This window comes from Adiantum capillus-veneris, chromosome 10 (genome assembly GCF_014529385.1).
Source record: "Adiantum capillus-veneris isolate H3 chromosome 10, ASM1452938v2, whole genome shotgun sequence".
Lineage (NCBI taxonomy): Eukaryota > Viridiplantae > Streptophyta > Polypodiopsida > Polypodiales > Pteridaceae > Adiantum > Adiantum capillus-veneris.
Window position 1 is genome coordinate 85,977,030 of NC_140940.1, and position 27,760 is coordinate 86,004,789.

At 43.7% G+C, this 27,760-nt stretch overlaps 1 protein-coding gene across 1 annotated transcript in view; it reads right to left on the minus strand.

Annotated features, from left to right (window-relative positions):
• Positions 1–10,466: 10,466 nt before the first annotated feature.
• The window catches only part of LOC147449185 (uncharacterized), a 30,101-nt gene continuing 12,807 nt past the window's right edge, over positions 10,467–27,760 (minus strand). Inside the window, exons 5-6 of the mRNA XM_086521729.1 lie at positions 11,064–11,227; positions 10,467–10,962 (exon numbers count right to left, since the gene is read on the minus strand). Of these exons, the coding sequence (XP_086377855.1) occupies positions 10,762–10,962; positions 11,064–11,227 (365 nt within the window). The 3' untranslated portion in view covers positions 10,467–10,761. The remainder of the gene's footprint in view (positions 10,963–11,063; positions 11,228–27,760) is intronic.

Sequence of the window (27,760 nt, forward strand, 5' to 3'; positions counted from 1 at the left end):
TAAACAAAAGAGGTAAATTTTCAAAAATTAGGAAATGAAAGAAAAAAATAAAAAAACTTGAGTTCGTTCATTCTGATGTTTGGAGTCCTGCAAGTAGACCATCACTTGCTGGCTCATTGTATTATGTAACATTCATAGACGATGCCACTAGGAAAACATGGGTTTATGTAATGAAGAATAAATCCGATGTGTCTTCCATATTTCAAAGATGGAAAGCCTTTGTGGAGAATGAAGCAGGTACCAAGGTTCGTTGCTTCATATCCGACAATGGAGGCGAATATTGCATGCAAGCTTTTGAAAGCTTTTGTGCTAGCAATGGCATTCAAAGGCAAAGGAAAACTTCAAGAACACCTCAACAAAATGAAACTTTGGAAAGGATGAATAAAACAATCATAGAGCGAGCACGAAGCATGCAGCTATATGCATGCCTACCGCTTGAGCTTTGGGTAGAAGTAGTAAGTATGTCTGTGTACTTGATCAATCGGTCACCCTCAACAACATTGGATGGGGTAGTTCCAAAAGAGGCATGGACAGGTAAAGCAATGAATTATGCATTTCTCAAAGTGTTTGGGTGCGTGGCTTTCATGCACATAGATAGGAGCTCAAGGTCAAAGCTAGATGCAAAGTCCCAACAGTGTTTCTTCATTGGCTATGGAGAAGCTGACTTTGGGTATCGCCTATGGAATCCTGAAGATGGTAAAATATTTAGAAGTAGGTATGTAATTTTCAATGAACAAAATATGTACAAAGATTACTTGGAAAGAAGAAAAACAAAAGAAACAGGTGATAAGTACATGGAGCTTGAGGACGGTGAAGATGAAGGAGTGCAAACAATGACAACTTGCAACAACATCAACCAAATGAGGAGCCTCAATCTATTCCCCAAAGATCCACAAGAGCAAGTAGACCTCCGGATGGTTTGTTCCTTTCTTCAACCTTCTCTTGGTCTCAGATTCTGGAGATCGAGAATCATATGAAAAATCTATGCAACATGAATCCAAAGAAGAATGGATGAAGAGCATGTAAGTGGAGATGCACTCATTACATCGCAGCCAAACATGGGAGTTGGTTGAGTTGCCTAAAGGCAAGCGGGCACTACAGAACAAATGGGTGTATAAGCTGAAGGAAGAAAAGGTACATGTCCAGGCTTGTGGTAAAAGGATTTTCTCAAAAGAAAGGTATTGAATTCGATAAAATATTTTCTCATGTTGTAAAAATGAACTCAATTAGGCTTGTCTTAAGGCTTGTGGCCGCTCATGATTTAAATCTTGAGAAAATGGATGTAAATACGGAATTCCCTCACGGTGACTTAGAGGAGGAAATTTACATTCTTCAACCAAAGGGATATGAAGTAAAAGTTAAGGAGAAAATGGTTTGCATATTAAAAAAAAGCTTGTATGGTTTAAAGCAAGCATCAAGACAGTGGTTCTTGAAGTTCGATCGATGGATGTTGGATCACGGATTTAGAAGATGCAACTCACATCACTGCGTCTACACAAAGAATTTGGGAGATGGGAAGTTCATCATCCTAATGTTGTATGTTGATGACATGTTGATTGCAAGTGCTAACATGCATGACATCAAAGACCTAAAAGAGGAGTTGTCTAAACCTTTTTCAATGAAATATTTAGGTTCTACAAAGAGGATACTCAGTATGAAGACATCAAGGGACAGGATGAAGAAGACAGGAAAGCTATCTCAAGAGGATTACATCAAGAAGGTATTAGAAAGTTTCGTAATGCAAGATACAAAATTGATTTCTACACCTTTTGCTAGTCACTTTAAACTAACCAAGGATATGTGTCCAAAGACACAAGAGGAGATAGCCTATATGACAAAAGTTCCATATGATGCAGTGGTAGGTTCTCTAATGTATGCTATGGTCTGGACAAGGCCAAATATTTCACATGCAGTGAGAGTTGTAAGTAGGTTCATGGATAATCCAGGTAAAGAGCATTGGCAAGCTGAAGTGGATACTTAGGTATCTAAAGGGGAGAACCACAAATGCTTTGTATTTTGAAGGCACTGACATTTTCTTGCAAGGACATGCTGATGCAGATATGGTAGGTGACAAAGCCACTTGAAGGAGCACTATTGGCTATGTCTTCACAATTGGAGGCACAGCAGTAAGTTGGGCTTCAAAGTTGCAGAAGGTGGTCTCACTTTCTACAAAGAAGCAAAATATGTAGCAATAAAGGAGGAAAGCAGGCTTCATAGATTCTTGGAGAAGCTTGTATACAAGCAAGACAATTGTTCTTGTATAGTGACAATAAAGCGCCATTCATCTTGCAAAGAATTCATCCTTTCGGTCAAGGAAAAAGCACATTGAGGTGAGATATCACTTCATACACACTCTTTTGGAAGAAGGACATCTAAAGCTAGAAAAGGTGCACACAAGTGCAAATCCTGCAGACATGTTCTAAAAGGTAGTCAAAAAGGAGAAGCTGGGATTTTTCTCATCTTCAATCGGCATTCAAGAATAAGAAGCCAAGATGGAAAGCAGTCACAGGTCTGGTGTGGAGATCAGTCTCCAAGAGGGAGATTGTTACGTATGGAGCCTGATTTACCCCTTGTAATTTTGTGTATTAAAAAAACATATTTGTAAGGCCCGCGTTATGAGGAGAAGCCATTGTGCATGATAAAATGCTCATCGAAATATTCCTTTTCACCAAAATATTATGGCCGAACGGCGGCCAAAAAATGATCGAGGCCCACCGGCCGATAGTCAATGGCCAGTGATCGGTGACCGATTTCAAGGCGGACATGTCTTCTCAAGTACAGCCACACATGGACGCATTGGAGAGTCCCCAACTTGGACTTGACTACACAAGGGCGGCTACATAAGGCTACCTCTCATGAGAGAGGGCAGCCCTTTTGGCCTATAAAAAGGAGACCTCTTCTACACACAAATTGCATTATGGTGCATTGTGAAGTTGATGTGAGGTGGTGAGAGTGAAGCAAGGCGGGAGCTCTATTAAGGGCATAATCTCTTTGTAACTTACTTCTTGTTTGAAGTACTAAATCCATTGAGTGGCTGCTTTCTCATGGATGTAGCCCACATTGGGTGAACCACGTATATCGTGATGTGTGTGTGTGTGTGTGTGTGTGTGCGTGCGTGCGTGCGTGCGTGTGCGTGCGTGCGTGCGCTATATAATCTCTCATGTGTGAATTATTGTCTCTCTCCATTAAGTAAGCTACTCTATTATCTACATAGCTACGTCCTATTTCCTAACACTTTGGCCCTTTCTCAGGGTTTAGAGTTGTCCTCACAACTTTATCCAAAGCTAGCTCACTTGTTCTCAAATGGAATAGCACTCTAGAAGCCTCACAATTAATATGGATCTTCTTTAGCCCAAGAAAATAAGTCTTATATTTTTTGTATGACCTCTTTTAATGAGTGTGTTAAAATACTTGCCACTCTTGACAAAAGAACTTCACACAACTGCTGCAAGATGATCTCTAAAATGATCAATGAACTCCTTGTCTTGGCCAAACAATACAATGAGGAACTTGCTACTTTCTCCTCTTTGAGAGTGGAGCTTGCTAGCTTTCTGAAGAAACTATGTGGTGTGCATAATCATTTGTTATGTAATCAAAGCTCCAATGAGCCACCTCATCAATAACCCAATATTTCCCATCAAATCGGAGCCTTTGCATTACAGGTAGTTCATTGTAGCCTTTTTTTCTAGAGCCAAATGTGGCATGCAACATACAATAAGTCTCACTTTGGTTTTGAGTCATATTAACGTAATCATTACATGCAAATCCTTCTTACGGTGATAGAAATAAAAGGGCTCAAGGAAAGATGGTGAAAATGGACCTTGATTTGTGGTCACACAACAACTTTATTTTGACAACATGGTGTTTAATTTTGATGCCACAATTGCACGGTGGGAATTTCACACAGGTTTATTCCTTATGTAAAATAATTCCAAAAAATAAGTAAAATTACATTTAAAATGTTTACAAATCTACCAAGAAGCTCAAATATGGTAGAGCTAGAGTGCTCTTGCATAGGAACAAATAGTAGAGTCCAAATTTCTTCACATTAACTTTGATCAAGGTACATTCATGTGAAGAGTTTACAAGGGGAAGTTCCATGATAGTTCTTGCATCCATTCCATGACATGGTGTGTCATGGTGACCTAGCACATAAAACTATCACTAATAGGGGAGCCTCGATGCTAGGAAAGAGTGCATGGCTCTTGGAAAGATTTTGTATTTCCCTACTAGGTCTGCCCCCATGTCATCATGGTGGTTCTTGATGTAGTGAGAGCCTCATTCCACTAAGCAATTGTATTTCTTGAGGAGAGTTTTGTGTTGCCCTCTAAAAGTCACGTTATGCCAAATAGCCTTGAGCCTTTTCCATGAGTACCACTCAACCAACAGCATATGAGCCCACCTTGTACCATGCTTTTCTTTTGAAGATCTGACCAAACAAAATCATGCATGAGCTCAACATTTGCAATTTATACAATAAAGATATTTCTTGTGGTGTACTATTTCTTTCCAACTTGGACTAAGATATGTGAAAATATACATTTGTTGAGATAACCCACCTCCAATAACCATGGATTTGAAAGCACCAACCTACAAGTTATAGCAAATAATGTTGATAGAGGTAAAGTAGTGTACACGCTCTACTATGTCAAAGTTTAGAAGGTTAAGCAAGCTCTGAGAGGAAGGGGGGAGAGAGAGAGAGAGAGAGAGAGAGAGAGAGAGAGAGAGAGAGAGAGAGAGAGAGAGAGACACACACACACAAACGGAGAAAGAGAGAGAAAACTTTGCTAAAATGGCTCTCTAGCACCTATCACAAAACGCATAAAACTTGCAAAAAATGGACAGAGTCTCCTTTGTAACTGGAGCAAAATGTCACCAAAAAATAAGGAAATAAACAATGCCAAAACACAATGGCAAACAATCCAAGAATCCCTTGACCAGAATCAATGAGCATAAAGCTCCCACAATGTCAATATATGAGTTGTACCTATTTCACAAGACACTGCAAAACTTGTGAGCTAATCGCCAAGCTCACCCAGTGTGATATCGAGACATACATGCACTAACCTCCCACTTGTAGAGAATACCGCACGAGCCCTGAGTGCAACCTACAATCACGACTTGGATCACATCAAATCATGCACACAAAACTGCTGGAAAAAATTTGCCAGAGTTTCGGCAGTAAAATAGCTATCAAACCCAAATAAGCAATAAGCTGCCAATCTCAAACACAAGCAATAATGCGCATTATGTCCGCAATCAATAAGCGTCAAATCTCTGCAAAATGTGTCATGTTAAAACCTTTGGAAGAAGCTCCATTAGTGTGCTCAAAAAATCGTGTCTCTCAAGAGACCGCTTCAATGGTGTGTAAATGCCTCCGTGATTCTTTGTCCAAAGCTACCAAAACACCCTCAAACCACAAGCTCTACACAAGATGAAATTTCATTTCAACTCAAAATTTATGCACTCAACTTCGAGTATCTGCCGTGCTTCCAAAAGTGCACCAAACTCGGACACTGCGCGAAAACAAAAAGCCTAAATTTTTTCTTATACAGTCAATCTATACTGAATATCAGCAAAATGATGAGGAATTTGCAAAAAGTTTAATTTGCAAAGTTGTAGATCGCGTTAAAACAGAGAGGCATGGTTGGTAGAATTTTCATATCTGCTCTCTACAAGGAGAAAAACAAATTTGAAAACCGTGATGCTGCGCACATAGACTTTAGGGAAGCACCTTCATCTAGACACTACCTTCCACAGCCTCTTCTGAGCTTCCATAAGAGTATACATCATTCTCAGCTTAGCTCCCAAGCTCCAAGCTCCCATTGCATTCTCACAAAGCTGCCAATCTTTCTTGATATCTTCACCGTAGAGAGCGAGCAAGCTATCGCCTCAAATCTCTCAACATTACCATGCTCCCCGTGATCTCCATGCGCTTTGATACCATTTGTGAGTGAGCGAATGTGGTGCATGTGCGAAGAGACGGAGAGAGAGAGAGAGAGAGAGAGAGAGAGAGAGAGAGAGAGAGAGAGAGAGAGAGAACATAGGATGTGGGTGGAGAAGCTCACCACAATATGTGTATTTTTCTATCTAGTAAAGAATAAGGTGTGTATAAGTGATGGACATCTCTTGTGCATCCAGTCGGGGAATGAGGCACACCGCTTTTATCCCAACATATCTCACTTGCATCCATATAAATAAGACAGCATATTTTGTTAACTTTAGATACGTATTATAGGTGTCAAAGAGCCTATCAATTGCTATCCATGTCAAAATTTTAAAATAACTAGATTAACTAAATTTCTACTTAGTTCAAACTTTAAGAGTTTGGTAAAGTATTTGATAAAACAATAATATGCAAAAGTAGGACACAAAGATATATTGACATCCTTAGAGGTTTCAAAAAATGCTCCACTTATAATAATTTTTACTTTTCCTGCTTCTTTTTATTATTCGCAGGTCATTGTCTATCTTGATTTCCATCAAAAGGCCATCACTCATCTTGATGGGCTTGGCCAAAAATGATTTTGAAAGACTTCATTTGGTTTTCTTATGAAGTAATTGTTGGTTAAAGCCATAGACTAACAACTGACAACAAATGTTAAAGTCATAGCATCTCAAGTGAATAGCCCAATGTGATCCCAATATTAGGCATATATTTTACTATTGAAAATTTTTATGCCAACTTGTTCAAATTATAAGATTCTAATTGATGCACCACGTGCTGGGAACAACGGAGAGAACTCGCAACAACCAGCTAGGAACCTCCTCCTCGGGTGACCCAACCCAAGAGGAGGATGCACTCAAGTGTCCAAGGGCAAGAGCCCTAGCAACATGAACACCAAGTGAGCACAAGGTGTCCCTCTAGAGTATGACCCAACAGGGGATTTGAACCCACAACCCGTAGGTTGCAAGGCCAAAGCCTTACCATTAGACCAACTCTTTGGGGACTAAATTGAAACCTTTTGTTGGGTGCACAATAGGCAATTAGTGGAATTTGATGCATTCATCACCCGTACAAGGTCGAGGTTCCTACAGCACTATTTAAATTTCAATATCTATCCATTTTGATTCTTGCTTACATTTCTCCACCTAATACACTTGAAGCCAAAACCCCTACTTACTAACAGTAGAAGTGATTATTTCACATAGGAGAATAGCGCCACCATTATTTAGCACATTCATCCATTTTAAGGGGTATGATTGTACGAACCTTAGCAAACTCTACAAGTATGACTAATATTCAATACATACAATCAAATAGGTGCCAACACAGTAAATCCCGTTGAATTTTATGGTCCCAGTCTAGAATCTTCTCACAATCAAGCTCTTACCTTCCTCGCTAGACACCAACGTCTCCGTGTGAACATAGGTTCCGTCGCGAGACCTACTAGGTTAGGAAAACACCTAATGCATTCCCCCACTGCAAAAAGTTTTTTGGGGCGAAACCATGCGAGTCTATGATCTTCGTGCTCCTTGGTTAGAACCTCTAAGAGGTCCAAAGTGTTTAGATCTTGGTAAGTTGAAAAGAGATGTACAACCATGGTAGGAGTGATGATCCACAAACTATATGACTCATGCACCCCTAGGCTCCATAAACTTCGTAGATGGGGTAGATACCGAGATTAATGCCGTAAACTATGTATCTCTCTAACATTGGTTAGCAACTTCTCACTTCATTCTCGATTTATTTTTCTTCGTGGGTCATCTATGGCACGCAGGTAGGGCTCATGTAGCCGCAGCCGGCTTTGAAAAAGGAATTGACCACAATATTGCACCCCTTCTTTCAATGACACCCCTTAATTAAAATGCGAAGAATGTGTCCAGATTACAAAAGAGTGATGTTACAAAAAAAAAATAGGTGAATAATTTCCCACGTGCTAGCAAGTGAGGACTTAATAATTTTGCTTCCTCTTTTCTTAATCCATCGCGTCTATTTAAAATATATCTATCCAATGGATAGGTAGATTCTAGCTCATCATCTAATCATATGTGATATACCAAATAGTGGTTTTTTGTAACGTATTGGACGAGAACCTCTTCGAACTAGATCCAAACTATCACCTTTGCCTCCTTTATGATTGATCCAAATGTTAGGAGAGAGGGATTCAAACCCTTGATGGCATCGATGTGCCATGCCAGTTTTCAAGATTAGATCCTTAAATCACTCGACAATCTCTCCCAAAAAGGCCAATTCCTCCTCTGAGAATCAAAGGAGAAAAAGTGTAGCCCAAGTTTGCCAGATGATTGGGGGAGACAATTGAGTCACAACTGATTTTTCATTTCAAGATATATATGTATAGGGACAAAGCTCTTTTTCTCCTACGCTTGCCATGTTACAATAGATGCACGGTGGAAATACCGCTATGTAGATAAACATCTTCAATAGTGGATGGGGTCGAGCTAACTTTTCAAGAGGTGTCCTAGGGATTTGATAAATTAGCCCTAGAAATAGACGTTTGTTCCCTAAAGTGAACTTTGCAACAGCTCCATCAAGTATGTGGATTAAGTGGTGTAGAAAATCAAAAGTAATCAGAATTATGATTACCTCTTTTTAAAATTTGCTTCATTTGCATTAAATGGTACCTCATTTCTACTAGTTGGTGCGTTTACATCTCTTGGAGGATGGTCTAGTAAGAGAAATTTTGGTTTTCAAGAGCCTCGTTATGGATTGGATTGGCCTTTTTGGTAGGTATACCTAATTCCTTCACCTGGTGGGGAATGCAAAAGTTTAACCATGCTCGTTTTTTGTATTTCCAAGCAGAGTAACACAACATATAAAGGAGGATACGAGTTTAGGCAAGGTTGTGAGACAAGAGCGCCTATAGCAAACACACCCATTTCGTTGTGTCATGCATGGTGCCCCTGGGATGGATGCAAGGCTCGGGAAACATTTTCTATGGACCTGGCTTTGGAACCTTTTCACACGCATATGAGCAAGTTAACTCTAAATTTGAGAGGGATAATCACACTAGAATTTTCAATTATAACTAAAAATTCCATAATTTGAACCAGCTTGAGAACCTTCTTGCCCAAATTTGAGCCGGCCATTTTTCATTTTGAACAAGCTTTGTATAAAGCGAACTTATCTTTTCCCTAAGCCCTGGATGGATGGATGTTATTCCTCACCTTATAGAGATAGGGCCAGTTTTCTGACTTGAAGAGTTCGAATGTGAGCAAGGCCCAAGAGAGAGGTCACCCTAGTATCAATGGGTCATTCAGCTTGCTTGTGTCCTTTGCAACAGAGAGCTCTTATCAAGATCTGATACAGGATTTGATTCATTAAGAGGTTGAGCACACGGTTAGACTGAATGTCGCAAAAATTGTACCTGCTTTTGATCAGGCAAAAAAAATGTAGTCACCTCTCCACTCTTCAGTGACCACACCACAAACTTCATTCCCTCTGCTTGAGGTTGCAAATTACACTACTGACAAATTAACAAGGAGAAAAGCATTGACATCTAGGTGAAGCTCCACAACTGGGTGGCCACTATGATCGTGATTGTCCATAACACTTCATTGAGAACTTCGGACGACAATATATAAAGCCTGAAATCACCACCTAAACTCAAAGTCAATGATTTGTTTCGGAAATGCTCTCTTTCAGAAAACAATCAAGTCCAAAATGCACAATGCAAGCTTGACACTGCCATACCATCACAAGAACATCAAAACTAACAATAACTCAAATAGCATTACTTATGTGTATGAAAATGCTTATCATGTACCAAAACACTGTTGCAATTTAAACTCTTTTTTTTGTATTTCAACATCTTTGCAAGAGCAAAACAATAAGCAACCGCACAAGCCACATCTAGCAAAACAAGAGGTGTGTACAATCATGTCGCATGGCGATACATCAAAAGCAATTGACATTAGCCACTTTTCATGGGTGTTTGAGAGACTTGGAGAGTCATGATGTCCAAACTTGGATCTTCCAAAACTAACCTGAAAAGCTTGTCATTCTCATATGGGAAAAACCACATCGATACTGTTGTGTAACCGACCCGAAAGGAGGGCTAATAACCTGGAAGCATTAATTCATTTGTCGATCTCTTCCCTACTTTGCACAGCCTGCAAGCTTCTATCACCATGTTGCCATATGTTTACTCTGCATCTCTGTGCATTTGCTAAGCTAAGAAGCAACAAGTTCAAATTCAAGCTAATGGACCTGAGAGGCCTCGAAGAAAAACTTCATCAAAGATACTAAAGCAAACTTGGGAAGGGCCACAGCTTAATATATCAGACCTATTATATCAAACTTGCCAAAGTTCCAATCAAGTAAATTTAAACAATCTCAAGCTAAATTAAACTTGAGGTAGAAAAGAAATAACTCTGTTCAGAAAATGTATGAGATGCAAGCGCACACAACAATCCGGAAAATGCGGAAACAAATTCTTGCCTATTGAAGAAGCTTGGTATAAAAACTTCAGCTGAACTAGACCCATACAAAAGCACACTTCATGTAGCTATCAACAAAAACCCTCCTATTATAAATGTTAAGGTCAAGTCAGTTCTTTGAAGCTTCACAGCAAGCTGCTGACACAATATGCCGAAGGACGGAATTCTTGCCTATTAAAGAAGTTTGGTATAAAAACTTCAGCTGAACTGGACCCATACAAAAGCACACTTCATGTAGCTATTAACAAAAACCCTCCTATTCGGATAAATGTTAAGGTCAAGTCAGTTCTTTGAAGCTTCACAGCAAGCTGCTGACACAATATGTCAAAGGACAGAATTACATGCAGAATAGAGTGAGGACTATTGACGAGGGGACGTTGGGTATCTGAACAAGGAACAATTCTCTTCAACATGCATGATGTTGCGCATTCCCACTACACCCAATGTCAGGCCCGGGGTTGTCCGTACGAACTGAAGAGCACACTGGGCCTCAGTCCGCCGTTCTCCGATTTCCGGAAACCTTTCTCGAACTTCCGGGGAAAAACAATTCATAAAATTGGCCTGTATAGATTCATAGGTGGTTCAGGATCATATACCTCAAAATGGGCTTTCTTTCACCTAATAAAACACACAAGTGAACAGCAGCTAGCTACATAGAGTACCTGATTGATTGCCGCTGTCCCTATCACTTGAATTCCAAGATGGTGAGCAGCATGAAGTGCAGGCATGCGCTTGCCCCTCACTGTTTGAGTTGGTGCGGTTGCTGCATCTTGCAATTTCAAGTTGAAAGGGAGTTGTATGACCTTGAAGTGGTGATTTTCTCCACCTAGGAGCAGAATGAGGAGCCACGAATTATTGAGAGAAATGCCAGTTAACTTCCCGAACACACCCTATTATAACATAGCTTGGACAAGAAGCTAGTCAAAAACAGAGCTAGTTAACTTCAAATTTCAATCCCTGGACAAGAATCTAGTTAACTTCCAAGTGCTTTGAGTATAACCCAAAGACAAGATATTATCAAAACAAAATTAAAAGACCAAAATTGAGCACATGTATGCAAAAATTTGTAATGACTAATACTGCCTCCAATCCTATGCTTCAAATTCTTCTCCACCGCTGGAGGAGACAAAAAATGATGCTTCCAATTTCTGAGGGAGGTAATAGTAAGCACCTTCCTGCTGTCTAAAACTCTTACATAAACCTTCATAAGGCCAAAGAAGTCTGAATTTGCGAACTAAAAGAGAGCCTAAACTTTAGCAAGAAAATATACAATCAAGACACACAAAAACCTATCAAAGAACGAAATCAAGCAAAAATGATATTAAGGTCTCTTGGGATAGTTTCCTACGACGTTGAAAATTCTCTTCTTCTTGGGTGTGTGTGAGTGTGTGTGTGTGTGTGTGTGTGTGTGGAGGGGGAGGGGGAGAAATGGTATAACCTTTCTATCACCCAAGTATGGTACATTGGTTATGCCATTTCCTTCTTAAATAAAATGTCTCGAGTTCACTCTCCTTATTGGATAGATCTTTAAGGTCTCTTGGGATAGTTTCCTACGACGTTAAAAATTCTCTTCTTCTCAAAGGGGGGGGGGGGGGGGGGGGGGGGGTGCTAATAAAAAGAGGAAAATGGTATAACCTTTCTATCACCCAAGTCTGGTAGATTGGTTATGCCATTTCCCTCTTGAATAACAGGTCTTGAGTTCAACTCTCCTCATCGGATAGATCGTTAAGGTCTCTTGATATAGTTTCCTACAACGTTAAAAATTATCTTCTCCTCTCTCTCTCTCTCTCTCTCTCTCTCTCTCTCTCTCTCTCTCTCTGTGTGTGTGTGTGTGTGTGTGTGTGTGTGTGTGTCACATGCACATCTAACCCTATGTGTACGTGGACAAGCTACTTCATGACATGGGTTCAGTTTAGTTAGATTAGGAAGTGATTTGGCACTTTTGTGAGTCTCAGGAGCATTTTTACAATGCATAGACCTATTTTCCCTAATTTTTACATTTTTCACTTATTATGTTTAAGTGACTTTTGTTGGGAACTAGGTAGGGCAAATTGGCAAGTGTAGTATATAAGAAAACCTAGCGCTAGCACTTTTTGTGCAGAAGAGGCAGCAGAAACTTCGGTTCAACAGGCACCTTCTCAGCAGGACCCCAGCAGGCCTAGCGTTTTTGCAACACAGCAGCAAGGACCTAGCGTTTTGCAACCACAAATCAGCCTTGGCGTTTTTGCATGGCAGATCAGCCTCGGTGACCACAAGACACAGCAGATCAGCCCTAGCGACAGCAGATTCCCCAACGACAACACATCAGCCCTAGCGTTAGCAGTTTCCTCAGCAAAGACAGATTTCAGCCCCTAGCGTTTTTGGTTTGCAGATCAACCTCGGCGTTTTTGCAGATCTTCGCAACAGAATCAGCCCCTAGACCAGCGATTTCAGTTTTCAGCAATCAGTTTCCACAGTAGAACCCCCAAACCTCGCAGGTCTCACCTTCCCGCAGCGGATCCTCGCCGCACAGTCAGATCCAACGCAGTTTGCAGTTTCAGCCCGGAAAACGCAGATTTCAGCGTCTGCATTTTCAGCGCGTCGTCATTGCATCGTCGTCATCGCCATCGTCATTGACATAGAGTCAGAATTCAGCAGATAAAGATTTGCAGATTTCAGCCCTTAGCGTTTTCAGATTTCAGCCTGTCTCGTCGTCATCCTCATCGTCGTCGACATCGTTGGCGAGTCCAAGCATTGTAGAGATTTGTGCAATCAATAGTAGACCGCTCTCGCCATAGAGAGTGGGGCCTTCGGAGGAGGGTTTGAAAACATGCTGGTGTCATATTCTTCTCTCTCTATCTCTCAGTCTCAGCACCTTCATTCACAATATCCACTTTGTTTGTGTCCATTGCACTCTCTCACTAAAGGAACGGAAGGCTCTCCCTTTCGTAAGTAAAAGGAATCCTTGAGCACAGTTTGGAGCACTCATCTTGAGCAAAGTTCAACATTCACTTCCGCTGCACCTCTCTCTCTCTCAAGTGTGGTGGATTGGTTATGCCATTTCCCTCTTGAATAATAGGTCTTGAGTTCAACTCTCCTCGTCGGATAGATCTTTACGGTCTCTTGGGATAGTTTCCTATGACCTCAAAATTCTCTTCTTCTCGGGTGTGTGTGTGGGTGTGTGCTAATAAGAAGAGGAAAATGGTATAACCTTTAGATTCGTTATGCCATTTCCCTCTTGAATAGCAAGTCTTGAGTTCAACTCTCCTCGTCGAATAGATCCTTAAGGTCTCTTGAGATAGTTTCCTACGACGTTAAAATTCTCGTCTTCTCTCTCTCTCTCTCTCTCTCTCTCTCTCTCTCTCTCTCTCTCTCTCTCTCTCTCTCTCTCTCTCTCTCTCTCTCTCTCTCTCACATTGTGTTCAGTTCAGTTCTTTCAAGTGAAGTAAAGTAACCTTGTGTTTGTGCAAGGTACTAGATCTGAGCTAAAATCCTTAAACCCTTCCACTGCACCTGACACTCCCTTGTCACAGCCAAGTGATAGAGGAAGAAACGACTAAGCTCCACAAGGCCATTGGCCACTCTAGCAGCATGGCCCCCCTGCACCACAATCTGCTCTTTGAGCTCTATATCCAAGAAAATCCTCTCTGGGATGCGCAACATGACATTGCCACTCCTCTGTCTATTCTGACACTAGTAAAAATCATTGATGCATGATCGAAAATAGTAGTCACAGCCAAAACGCATATTGATCCTCCCATGGCAAATATGTGGTCACTAGCATAAAACAATCTATCCTCCTTGGGATGCGCAGAATGACACTGCCACCCCTACATAGTAAAAATCATTGGCGCATTGATCGGAACAAGTGGTACCTACCAAAATGCATACTGATTCTCCCGTATCACAAATGTGGTCACTAATGTAAAAGCAATGTATCTTGGATAGATTCACGCCCCCTACTCTACGGTCAAACCGAGAGAAAGAGAGGCTATCTGTGTCCCCAAACATGAGGATGTGTCACAAACTGCTGACATGTCAAAACCCTAAAGAATGGAGTCGACTTGCAGATGCCGGCCGAGGGGCCTAAACCCTAAGAAGAACTAGTAGCAAAAGAAGAAGAAGTCCTACCAACTTATGGGGACTCCGTCCGATGGGGCCCCAGTGACATAAAGGGATTAAAATAAAGCAGGACTCGCACACACACTCACGCAAAGCTAATGACATGGCAGCTGTACGGTAGTTCCAGAAATTACATTGACTGATGACGTGGCAAGCTGTATGGATTTTCGCGTTTTGCGTTGGTTGATGACGTGGCAGGCTGTACGGATTTTCGTAAATTATGCTGGCAACTTTTGGCATTGATTTTGGGAACAGAAGCTTTTGAGTTTTGAAGGCTTTTCACTGTAACTACTTTTCAGGCCAAGGGCCTTTAAATATGAGGTTAGGGCTCATTCTCTGGCATGCTTCCTAGAGAAGGTGCAGAGCGTGGAGTACCGGCTTGTACTGTGTTGATGCAATATAAAGAAATACCGAAAGGGGCACCAAGGTTTGGGGCCAATACTCTCTGAGGTGGAATTCCGCCACTCCGTGTCACGTGTCATCTCTCTCTTTCAGTTCAATTGTTATTGAAGTGCTAAAAGTCTGTTCAATCTGTTCTTTTCTATTGGCACATGGTGCCCGTCTTGTGACAGGATGGGCGCTTGAGCTATGTCTAGCGAGTGTGAACCAACCTGCATGTGAACGCACCCTTAGTTGAAGGGAGGTTAAGAAGGGCGGTTAAGAAGTCTTATAAATAGGATGAGGTCTCATTTGTGAGCCATATTGTCTGATCATCATACTTGGACTTTAGGCCCTTGGCAACTCTACCCACACCCGCTTGGTGTGGGCTTGGTGGTATGAGACACCAGCCCTTGCAATAGAGGCTAGCCCGTTAGCTGAAGGCTCCCAAGCTCGGGGGTGAAGTTCTACGTCAAAGTTTAAACGCTTCGCTCCATCAACAGCCTCAAATCAGTCACTTGCATCTTCGTGGAGAGAATGGCAAAGACAAGGCTTCTCATGTCGAGGATCAAACAAGGAATCGATGCTATGATTGCCATCAGACCGGCCACTTCTACTACGAGAAGGATTGCCCTTAGTAGGATTTCGAAGGTGAATGCTCTTTCGTTCATTGAAATCTCAACTAATTTCTATCTTTCTCTAAAGGGGCGTTGCCAAACAGATCCTCACTTTGGTAAGATATCGCGACAAGTCCAAGAGGGACGTAGCCTGAAGAGCATTTTCCATTGGCGGTCCACACGCTCCTCGGCTAGACGGAGAGAAAGATAGCGGAAAAGTATTCCATTCATGGTGGATTGCTTTTTAAACAAGGCAAAGTGTGTGTGCTCATTGATGAGGATATTCTGAAGAAAATTATGTTCGAGTGTCATGATGCTCCAAGCACGGGACACCCTGGCATACCCCGTACTTTGGCCTTTGCAAGCTAGTACTCCTATTGGCCACACATGAAAGCTTTCATTGAGAAGTATGTGCGAGAATGTGCATAGTGTCGGCTCAGCAAAGCTGAACGTCAAAGGCGTGCTCGGCTCTTACATCTTCTGCCAATTCCCGACAAGAAATGGACTAAAAATTTTGTAGTTGGATCACCCCGGACCAATCGTGGTCATGATGCCATTTAGGTCGTCGTTAATCGACTCCCAAAAAAGGCATGTTTTATTCCTACTCGCACCACCTAGAGAGCCATGATTAGCTCAGCTCTTTATGGAGCACTTACATAACTTCTATGGTTTGCCCACGGGAATTGTTCGTGATCCGGATTCCAACTTTACTGGCAATTTTTTTGCAAACCGGTTTCCAAACACTGGAGACCCGCTTGGCCATGTTGTCCTCGGATCATTCTAACACAGATGGACATATTGAACGCACTAAACAAACCATGGAGGATATGCTACATGCATGTCTCCCGTCCTTGATCTGATTGGGACATTATCTCCCACAGATTTATTTGCTTAAAACATTACTAAGCTCTCAGCTACAAGTTATAGCCCATTCATGCTTGTATACAGTTATGAGTAGGAACCACTGATCACCATTGGACTCACGGGTTTAAGATGCAATCAGTGGCCGATTTCTTGCATGACATGCAAGAAATGCTTGCGGTCGCTAAGGAAAGCATAAAGATCGCCCAAAATCAGACCACCTTTTATGCTAACCAGCATCAATAGCCTCATAATCTCCAGAAGGGGATGTGGGTGTACCTTAAGGTACCAAAAGATTCTGAAACGATACGTACTTGTCGATGTTGGAAATTATCTTCGCGGTATTGTGGACCATTCCAAAATAGCAATAAGATTAGTGATCTCTCCTACAAACTGGATCTCACTAAGTGATGACATGGCGTGCCCAATTGGAAAGAGCTGGCAGAGTGGACAAGAGAAATTGAACCCAGAAGATTGGCCGAGGTGCCTATTAATTATGTGACTTTTCAATTGCCCAAATCATGGGGCATCCATGAGGTAGCTCGACCTAGGTTCTGGCACCTATATAAGGAGGCCTTGGGCGTTAGGAATTGGCAGAAGACCTAGGAGCACAGCCAAGCAATACCAAGCAATGCCCGCAATACCAAGCATCTCCTCGCGTTTTTCTCAAGAAGTATCAACGTTTTGGCTCAGCGTTTTCAACCAGCAGCAGCGTTTTGGCTCTCTCCGGAGTACCACCACAGTACCCCAGCAAATCAGCCTTTCTCTCGTCGCGTCGGTTGTTCCATCGCGGCCAAGACGGCAGATCAATTTTTTCAGCCAGCAGATCACTCTGTGTTTTTTCAGTTTTCAGCCCTTGTCGGCGTCGGCAATAGCAGATCAGCCCCGTAGCATCGCCGCCATTGAAAGTTCCCATCAACATCCACATCGATTTCAGATTTCAGCCACAAGCATCAAGAGCATTTTCAGATTTCAGCCCATTAGCTTCAACATCGTCGTCAAGCATCACATCATTTTGAACCATTGTACCAGACTTTGTGCAATCTTAAGCAAATACCTTTCTAATAGAGAGGGGGGCCCTTGGAGGGGGGGTTTGGGACCCCATCTGGTGTCATCTCTCTCTCTCTCTCTCTCTCTCTCTCTCTCTCTCTCTCTCTCTCTCTCTCAAATTCCACTCTCTTTTGTGTCAGGCGCAGCGGAAGTGTTTAAGGATTTAGCTCGGATCCAGTACTCCGCACACAAACACAAGGGTTGATTTACTTCACTTGAAAGAGAAACTGAAATTGAAGACAATGAATCAGAGAGACGCAAAGAGAGAGAGAAAGAGACGACACGGCATGTTGGGTCCCGACCACCCTCAAGGGCCCCCTTGCTCTGTTGCCAGAGCAAGTGTCACGTGCACATCTAATCCTATGTGTACAAGGACAAGCTACTTTATGACATGGGTTCAGTTCAGTTAGCTTAAGAAGTGATCTTGCACTTTTGTGAGTCTGTTCGCAGACCGTGCATGTCCAGACACTAGAGTAGATGCATATCCTCTCGTTGCACATAGCATGATCATCAGATTTCCATCAGAACCCATCAAGAGCATTTTTACAATGCATAGACCTATTTTCCCTATTTTAGCTATTTTTCACTTATTATTTTCAAGTGACTTTTGTTGGGAATGTCACGTGACACATCTAGCCTTATATGTCCATGGACAAGCTACTTCATGATACGGGTTTAGTTCAGTTCAATTAGTCTAGCTTAGGAAGTGTTCTGGCACTTTTGTGAGTCTGTTCGTAGACCGTGCATGTCCAGACACTTAGAGTAGATGCGTATCCTTTGGTTGCACACAACATGAGCATCAGATTTCCATCAGAAGCATTTTTACAGTGCATAGACCTGTTTTCCCTATTTTGGCCAATTTTCACTTATTATTTTTAAGTGACTTTTGTTGGGAAACTGGGTAGGACAATTTGACAAGGAAGTATATAAGAAAACCCAACGCTAGCACTTTCTGGCAGAAGAGGCAGCAGGGGCCTGACATGCACAGTGCACCTTCTCAAGCAAGACCCCTCCCCGGTGACAGCAAGATAGCAGATCAGCCCTAGCGTTAGCAGATTCCACAGCAACACAGTAGATCAGCCCTGGCGTCAGCAGATTTCTCCAGCAAGAGAGAACAGCCCTAGCGTTTTTGGTTTGCAGATCAGCCTTGGCGTTTTGCAGATTCATTGCGACAGAACCTCAATAAGCACCAGCGTTTTCAGCTTTCAGCAATTAGACATAGCAGTAGAAGTCCCAAACCTCGCAGATCCTCGTCGCACAGTCAGATCCAGCGTAGTTTGCAGATTCAACCCAAAAAACGCAGATTTCAGCATCTGCGAATTCAGCGCGTCGTCGCATCGTCACCATCAACATCGTCACCGACATAGAGTCAGAATTCAGCAGATAAAGATTTGCAGATTTCAGTCATTAGCGTTTTCAGATTCCTCGCCGTCGTCGACGTCGTCGGCAAGTCCAAGCATTGTAGAGACTTGTGCAATCAATAGTAGACCGCTCTCGCCATAGAGAGTGGGGCCTTCGAAGGAGGCTTGACAACATTCTGGTGCCGTAATCTTCTCTCTCTTTTCTCTCAGTCTCATGTACCTTCATTCACAGTGTTCATCACTTTGTATGTGTCCATTGCACTCTCTCAGTAAAGGAACGGAAGGCTCTCCCTTCCGTAAGTAAAAGGAATCTTGAGCACAGTTCGGAGCACTCATCTTGAGCAAAGTTCAACATTCACTTCCACTGCACGTTACAGGGAAACTGGGTAGGGCAATTTTGATAAGCAAGTACATAAGAAACCTAGCGCTAGCACTTTCTAGCAGAAGAGGCAGCAAGGACCTGACACTCATAGTGCACCTTCTCAGCAAGAGACCCCCCCCCCCCCCCCCCCCCCGGGCGGAAGACCTAGCGTTTTCAGCCAAGAACAGCCAACGTTTTCTTCCATTGCAGATCAGCCCTAGCATTTCGCATTTGTAGCAGCCTGGCGACAGCAGACAGATCAAGATCACTAGCGTTTTTGCAGCAGTACCCCAAATCAGCCCTAGCGTTTTTGGATCAGCATAGTCCCCTAGCATTTTGCAGATTCATCGCGACAAGATCATCAAAAGCAGTAGCGTTTTCAGTTTTCAGCATCAAGACACCATAGTAGAAGTCCTGAACCTCGCAGATCTCACATTCCCGCAGCAGATCCTCGCCGCACGGTCAGATCCACCAAAGTTTGCATATTCATACTGGAAAACGCAGATTTTAGCATCTGCGTTTTCAGCACGTCGTCGTTGCATCATCGTCATCGACATAGAGTCAGAATTCAACAGATAAAGATTTGCAGATTTCAGCCATTAGCGTTTTCAGATTTCAGCCCATCTCGTCGTCGACATCGTCGACAAGTCCATAGCATTGTAGAGATTTGGGCAATCAATAGGAGACCGCTCTCGCTATATAGAGTGGGGCCTTCGCAGGAGGGTTTGAAAACATTTTGGTGTCGTATTCTTCTCTCTCTATCTCTCAATCTCAGCACCTTCATTCCACTATCATTCACTTTGTTCGTGTCCCTTGCACTCTCTCACTAAAGGAACGGAAGGCTCTCCCTTTCGTAAATAAAAACGAACCTTGAGCACAGTTCCGAGCACTCATCTTGAGCAAAGTTCAACATTCACTTCCGCTCCACCTTACATTGGTATCAGAGCTTTAGCAGTGTTCTGTATCACTCAAGGAAAGAACCACAAGAACCACAGAAATTATTTTTTTGTTTGTTGCGGTCGCACGTAACCCAAGTCCTCTTGGGCGTGTCGATTCCTAATCGTGTTTTTGAAGAGTGATAGGAAACCCAAGAAAGAAGGGCTTGTCTAGCCTCCCCGTGTGCCTCTTTTCACTCATTGAGAGCGGACAGTGCACTTAGCGGCCAGCCAATCGACGTGAGGTGGGAAAAAGCAACCTTGGTGTGAGCGCAAGACCGCCAAGGGGTGCGCCCGCAGGAAAGAGAAGAGCTCGGGTAAAGAGAAGATCCTTCTCTAACACAGATTACAAGCTAAAGAAGAACCTCAAGAACCTCAAGACCCTCAAGCACCTCAAGAACCCAAGAACCCAAGACTCACAAGAACCCAAGTTCCTCGTGAACTTAAGAACCAAAGATCTCAGGGATCACCCGAAGCGGAATGGATACTTCGCATGAAGGTGGTGAGCATGGGAGTGGCGAAGAAGAGTTTTTCCCACCAGGAGGTTTTTCTGACCCTCCCCCTTCCCCATCTACGCAAAGGATTGCACTAACTCCTATGGAGGCTTGTTTGTTCTTTTAATTGAAACATATCAACAAGCACCAATTGATCACTCGCTGCTGTTGTACGCTGCCCACCCCAAGCCCGCCTTCTCGCAGAGGTGGGCAAGATCTTGGATGTTCAGATCCTCGGACGAGGCTACTATCAGATCGAGTTTGAGACCTCCGAGATGGCGTCCAAGGTCATCGTCATGAGCCCCTTGACCATCCGAGTAGTTCGAGCCCACTTTCGACAGTGGAGACATGGTTTTGACCCTGCTTAAAATGTTCTGGTAGAGGAGGCAGACATTTCCATATCCGTCTGCTTTCCTGGTTTACGAAGGGAGTACCTACCACTTTTGTCCAGGATAGGCTCAGCGATTGGGACTGTCCTGGAGACACCTCGCACGGCAGCCTCAGTAGCTGCCAAGGTGGCCGCAAGGCGGCCGGCATTCCCTCAGTTCGCGTTCTGGTTAGGGACAGTCACACTCTCCCGACGGTCATCCTACTTCCTCGGGTGAGTGGGGGTTGGTTTAGACAGAGCGTGGAGTATTCGGGCCTCCCGAATCAGTGCTCGACAGATGGGCCATCTTGTGAAGGCCTGTTCGCGGAGGAGACCCTGACCTACACCACAGGCCCAGGCCCAGCTTGCAAGGGCTGGCCAGCAGCCGCAGGCAGAGACAGAGCACACAGGCAAAGCCACCCTCCGAGCTTGGGGCTCCAACGGAGAAGGGATGGCAGCAGGTTCGTGGTCGACACGGCAGGGGCCACAACGACAGCCTGGCACTCAGAGTGGTCCTCAAGCGCCTGCCCAGCAGCAGTGGGTTTCCACGGGGAACCGATCCGGTCCTCTTGAGCAGGATGAGGTCCCTGCTCCAGCCCCCATCTCAACTTCACCCTCGACACCCCCCCCCTCCCCTCGAGTTCCCCCCCTTCTCATCCCTCCCCCCCCCCCCCTCCCCCTCCCCCTCCCCCTGGCCTCCTGCTCCCACCGCCTCTCCTCCTCACCCCTCTCCTCCCCCTGCTCCTCCACCCCCCCTCCTGCTCCAGTTCCACAGTCGACCCAGGGGGCAGGACCATCCCCAGCTGCTAGGAGATCTCTTGGCAGCGCCTTTGCCACGAGTCGCTTGGCGAGAGAGGGGCAGCCTTTCTTGCGACCCCCTCTACTAGTACAGACGTCTCCCTTTGCAACAGTCCCTCGTGGTGTCACGTGACACATCTAACCCTAGTTCGTGGACAAGCTACAGCATGACAAGGGTTCAGTCAGTCCAGTTAGTCTAGTTTAGAAGTGATCTGGCACTTTTGTGAGTCTATTCGTAGACCGTGCATGCCCAGTCACTTAGTGTAGATGCATATCCTCTGGTTGCACACAGCATGATCATAAGCATTCCCATCAGAATCCATCAGATTCCATCAGGGGAATTTTCCAATGCATTTAGCCTATTTTACCTATTTTTGACATTTTTCACTTATTATTTTTAAGTAACTTTTTTTGGAAAGTAGGTAGGGTAAATTGAGTAAGTTTGTATATAAGCAAACCTAGACTAGCACTATTTGGCAGAAGAGGCAACAGGAGCCAAGCTCAGCAAGCAACTTCTCAACAAGAACTTGGTGGACTTTCCCTCCAGGCAAGACTCATCCCTCTAGCGTTTTCTTCATCAAGCACCATCGCCATCCACTGCATCAGTCTGGCGTTTTTGCATCAGGACACCATCGCCACAGAATCCCCCCATCAGCTAGCGTTTTTAGATATCCCTTCCACTAGCGTTTTTTGCAGAACACAACGTTTGCAGTTTTGCAACGTTTTCAGCCACAGCAGTGCAGCATTTTCAGCAATGAATAACCTGCAAATTCAGCCCTACAAAGTAGCAGATTCAGCCCGGAAAGACCAACAGTTTTCAGCCTAAAGAACCTTAGTTTTCAGCCCTAAACCTGCAGATTTTCAACGTCAAAGACCCACAGAAACAGCCCCCAAAATCAGCGTTTTTGGACTTGATGAGCGCGCGGCAGTGTGTGCAAGTGATAGAGCACGCGAAGATGTGCAAGCCTTGAGGCTTGAAGCGGAGGCACTGTGCTGCAAAAGGGAAGCGCTAGCAGAACGAAGAGAGAGAGAGAGAGAGAGAGAGAGAGAGAGAGAGAGCTCACGTTTTTGGGAAAAACTCAATAAGTGAGTTTTGGGTTTTCCCACTTTTATTATAAGTGACCTTTAAAAAATGTGTCCAGGTTCATATTAACCTGGACAAAGTATAAAAATGTACAAAAAGGGGTTATTTAGGCCTTTAACCCAACAACCTCCCACTTAAAAGCATAAATGACGCCTTTAAGTTAACCAACTCCCACCAGTTGTATGCAATGCTCATGTTGAGCCTTAGCAAGACTCTTGGTAAGAACATCTACAGGGTTATCCTGTGTATGGATCTTAGTCAAGCTGACTAGACCATCCTCCAATACCTGTCGTATGAAGTGGTACCGCATATCTATGTGTTTGGTACGCGCATGAAACATGGCATTTTTGGCTAAATAGACAGCACTCTGGCTATCACAACCCAACGGGTGTATGAGCAGGCATGCCAAGTTCTTTTGCAAGTCTGCCCAACCAAATGGCCTCTTTTGAAGCCTCCGTGGCTGAAATATATTCAGCCTCAGTAGTACTCAATGCCACAATTTTCTATAACCTAAAACACCAAGAGACTGCACCACCAGCAATGGCAAATACATATTCACTGGTAGATTTCCTGGTATCCATGTCACCTGCCATGTCTGCATCACAATATCCCTGCAACTTTAAGTCACTTTTTCCATAACAGATACACTTTGATTGTGTACCTTTCAAATATCTCAGAATGCATTTGACAACTTCCCAATGCGCTTTGCTAGGATTCGACATGTATCGACTAACAACTCCCACTGCATAAGCAATGTCGGGACGAGTGGCAACCATAGCATACATAAGAGAACCACAAGCTGATGCATAAGGGATTCCCTTCATTGCTTTCAATGTTACCTCATCCTTTGGGCAATCTGCTTTCCTAAGCTTAGTGTATGGAGGTAAAGGTACTCCAAGAGGCTTAGCATCAACCATATTAAACCTATCAAGTACTTTTGCAATGTACCTTTCTTGAGATAAAAACATCAATTTCAGCTTTCTATCTCTTTTAATACGCATGCCCAAAGTATGCTCTGCATCACCCAAATCCTTCATAGCAAATGTTGAATTTAGCTTACGTTTTAGAGCATCAAGACTAGTCTTATGTTTCCCGGCAAGCAGCATGTCATCAACATAGAGAACAAGTATGATGGGACTACCATCTTCATCCCTTTTCGTATACAAACAATGATCTGCATGGCTACGTTTAAAGCCTTGAGACAGCATAAAAGTGTCAAACTTCTTATACCACTGCCGTGATGATTGTCTCGAACCATACAAAGCCCTTTTCAGTTTGCATACAAGTTCCTCACGTGTAGGAACTACAAAACCTTCAGGTTGTTTCATGTATATGTCCTCTTCAATGTCACCGTGCAAAAACGTTGTCTTTACATCCATTTGATTCAATTCCAAATCAAGCACCGCAACGAGAGCAAAAAGGACACGTAAAGTTGTAAGCTTTACAACGGGAGAAAAGATTTCTTGAAAATCAATTCCTTCTTTCTGTGCATATCCTTTTGCAACCAATCTTGCCTTGTACTTGGGTTTTTCATCCACAATCTTAAATTTTAATCTTGTATACCCATTTGTTAGGAAGAGCCTTTCTCCCTTTAGGCAATGGCACAAGATCCCAAGTATCATTTGCATACAAGGATTTCATTTCCTCTTGCATTGCAAGCTCCCACTTACTGCTTGACTCACATGTCTTTGCCTCTTTATACGTAAGAGGCTCTCCCTCATCTGTCAACATAACATGATGCAAAGAGGGCTCAAAGCGTTGTATCAACCTTCTGACATGAGTAGACCTGCGTACCCAATGATCTACATTCTCAAGCACAAGTTCTACATCAAGAGGCAACTCATTTTCAGCATGCTCATGCTGCTGAAAATCATTTTCAACCATGAGAGGTGGCTGTCCATCCTCATTTGGAGCATCTAAATCATGTCCTACCTCTTTTGGCTCAAGGTTAACCGGCTGATTATCAATTTCAGCTTGCGGTAATGCATCCTGAGGCTCTTTTTCAACATCAATAGGTGGCAAGAGAGGCTGAAATTTGACCGATTTCTTGTCAATTTCAGAAGATGTAGCATTTTTCAGCAATTTAGCCTCATTGAACACTACATCTCGGCTGCGTACTACCCTCTTAAACTGAGGCAACCATATCCTGTAGCCCATTTCACCCTCTTCCCCATAACCTAGGAAGAGTCCTTGGATGGACTTGGCATCAAGGCAACTTTCAGCCATTAGCGTTTTCAGATTTCAGCCCGTCTCGTCGTCGTCGACATCGCCGGCAAGTCCATAATATTGTAGAGACTTGGGCAATCAATAGTAGACCGCTCTCGCTATAGAGAGTGGGACCTTCGGAGGAGGGTTTGACAACATTCTGGTGTCGTATTCTTCTCTCTCTATCTCTCAGTCTCAACACCTTCATTCACAGTGTCCATTGCACTCTCTCACTAAAGGAACGGAAGGCTCTCCTTTCCGTAAGTAAAAAGGAACCTTGAGCATAGTTCGGAGCACTCATCTTGAGCAAAGTTCAACGTTCACTTCCGCTGCACCTTACAGCAAGTAATTTCTTTATTTTTTGCATAATGTTGATGCTAAATGGTGAGATGTTGAGATTCTAATGGGTACTTGATGCAAATGCTTGGTACTACTAAGATACTGGAGGGTACTGCGAGTTCTTGGTACTTCGTATTGCAGGTCGATGACGACAAGATACTGAAGGGTATTGCGGGTACTTGATACTTGGTACTGCGGGTTCTTGGTACTTGGTCTAGGAGAATTTCGACAAAGTTTTCCATGTAACAGGAGCAAAACCTCAAAACAATATGTAGCAAAATCACTATGTGAACAATCAAGTGGACGACTCGCGGGAAAAATCCGACAGTCACCTCTGTTCGAAGATCAAAATCTCAAGCAAAACTGAACCAAAAATAGCACATAAACCAACAAAGAGTAACCACTGGGCATAGACTGGCATATACTGCTCAAATAAACTACAGGATGACTGCCAACTTGGCGTCTAAGCACCTATACCCATCTATACATAACCTATGGCAAGGCCAAAAAAGGATCTGTAGCGACCTAATCCACCTCACTGGGTAACCTGGCCTCCAATGCTCGGCTTCAAAAAACCTCACTCAACGACCCTCACAAAAGACTATGCACACTCAATGACTAGCCACAGTCTCAGAAAGGGCTCTTTCGGACCGAGTCTCAGAAACGGCCAGGTAATTGCCAAGAAACAAGCCAGAAAACGGCTTCACAACATCGTGCAAGGGAGTATCCGCAACTCAACGTACATGTAAGGGTAGTCACCACTAGTGTAGCAAGATCTGCGCATAAACTAGCGCCAAAAAATAGTGCAAGCAAGTCTCAACTAGCACTTCTCCCTGTGGAGAGTGAAAACCGCTCTCAACACAGCACAAGCACGCACATGGTGTTAGCACGCATGAAACAATGCACAAAACTCCCACTAGAGCAAAAATCTATCAACCGTAATCAGAGATGCCAGACATGTGCCAGAACAAGTATAGCAGTACTCTCTGAAAACTGCAGAGAAGAGTGGAAATCCTGTAGCAAGTAAACACCTGCGGACTTGTCTCCACCTGTATTTGTACACCGACACGGTTATGCTGAAACTCAGAGAGAATCAATCTTTGAACCACATAGAGCATACATCAAGATGCACTCCTATGTGTGTCAAAAAACTGCTCGACAATGACGATACCGATACCGATGTCGATGCCGAGAGGGCCGAAAAGGAGATTTGATGCCGTCAAGGTTGGTGCCAAAAATGCAGAAGAGCTGAAAATCGGTGTGTGTGTGTGTGTGTGTGTGTGTGTGCGCGCGCGCGTGTGCGCGCGTGTGTGTGATTAGGAAGAACGTCAGGCTGATCTGTGTGCGCGCCGAATCAGCCCCCCTTTGATCTCTCCGTTGCCGATGCCGAGAGAGAGATCGGCTGAGAGCTTCCCTCTCTCCGCTCTTGCTTCTCTTCCTTGCCAAAGGTGTGTGTGTGTGTGTGTGCCCGGGCATGCGCGTACACACACTTAGCTAATCTGAGAGCAGTTGTAAGTGGGTGTGTGTGCGCGTGTGTGGGCGACACGCACTTTTTCTTCCCTTGCGCTTCTCCTTGTCCTCTCTTCCTGTAGCGCTACTCAGAAGAAGACGTCAACATTGCAGTCAAATCACCAGTGCTATATAATCCAATTTCAATGCCACTGTAAATTTCACTTAGCACTACAGAGTAAAAGCTTCGACGCTTTTGCAAAGGTTCACAACGTTGCTTGTAAGTTGTTTCTTTGCCTTAACGCTATCTGGTGTTTTAATTTTGCAACGCTGTTCCAAATTCACTTTGCTGCGAGGTTCCCAAGCCTTAGTTCACTAATTTCTAAGGCTCCTATGCGAGCTTCACACACACAAAGTTCTACCTCCTCCACAGTCTACTGTAGACTCAAGCATACAAAAAATCTATGTTCACAAAACCATAGCTTCTCGAACCTTAGCTCATCCTAAAGCCAATACATGCATTGTCGCACCCTCATCCGCTCTGATACCACTTGTGAGGCGCTGCAAGAGCGCGTGCATACGAGTGCGCGAGTGCAGCGCAGTGCAACAGGAGACACAAGTTTGGTGGAGCTCTCGATGAGAGTAATGCTCACCCCTCCTTATTTTTCCATAACCAAAGAATAAGGGTTAGTGGTTAGTGATGGGCGGCCGACCACTTGGCCTGAACCCAAACAATGGAAGGGCACCACGTGCCAACGGAAAAGAACAGATTGAACAGACTTTAGACGCTTCAAAACAACTGAATTGAAAGAGAAACACGGCACACAAGACACGGAGTGGTGGAGTTCCATCCCAAGAGAGCACTGGCCCAAAACCTTGGCGCGCCTTGCAATGTTTCTTTATATTGCTTCAACTCGGTACAACTCCTGTGGCTTTGCTCTGCATCTACACACGGTAGA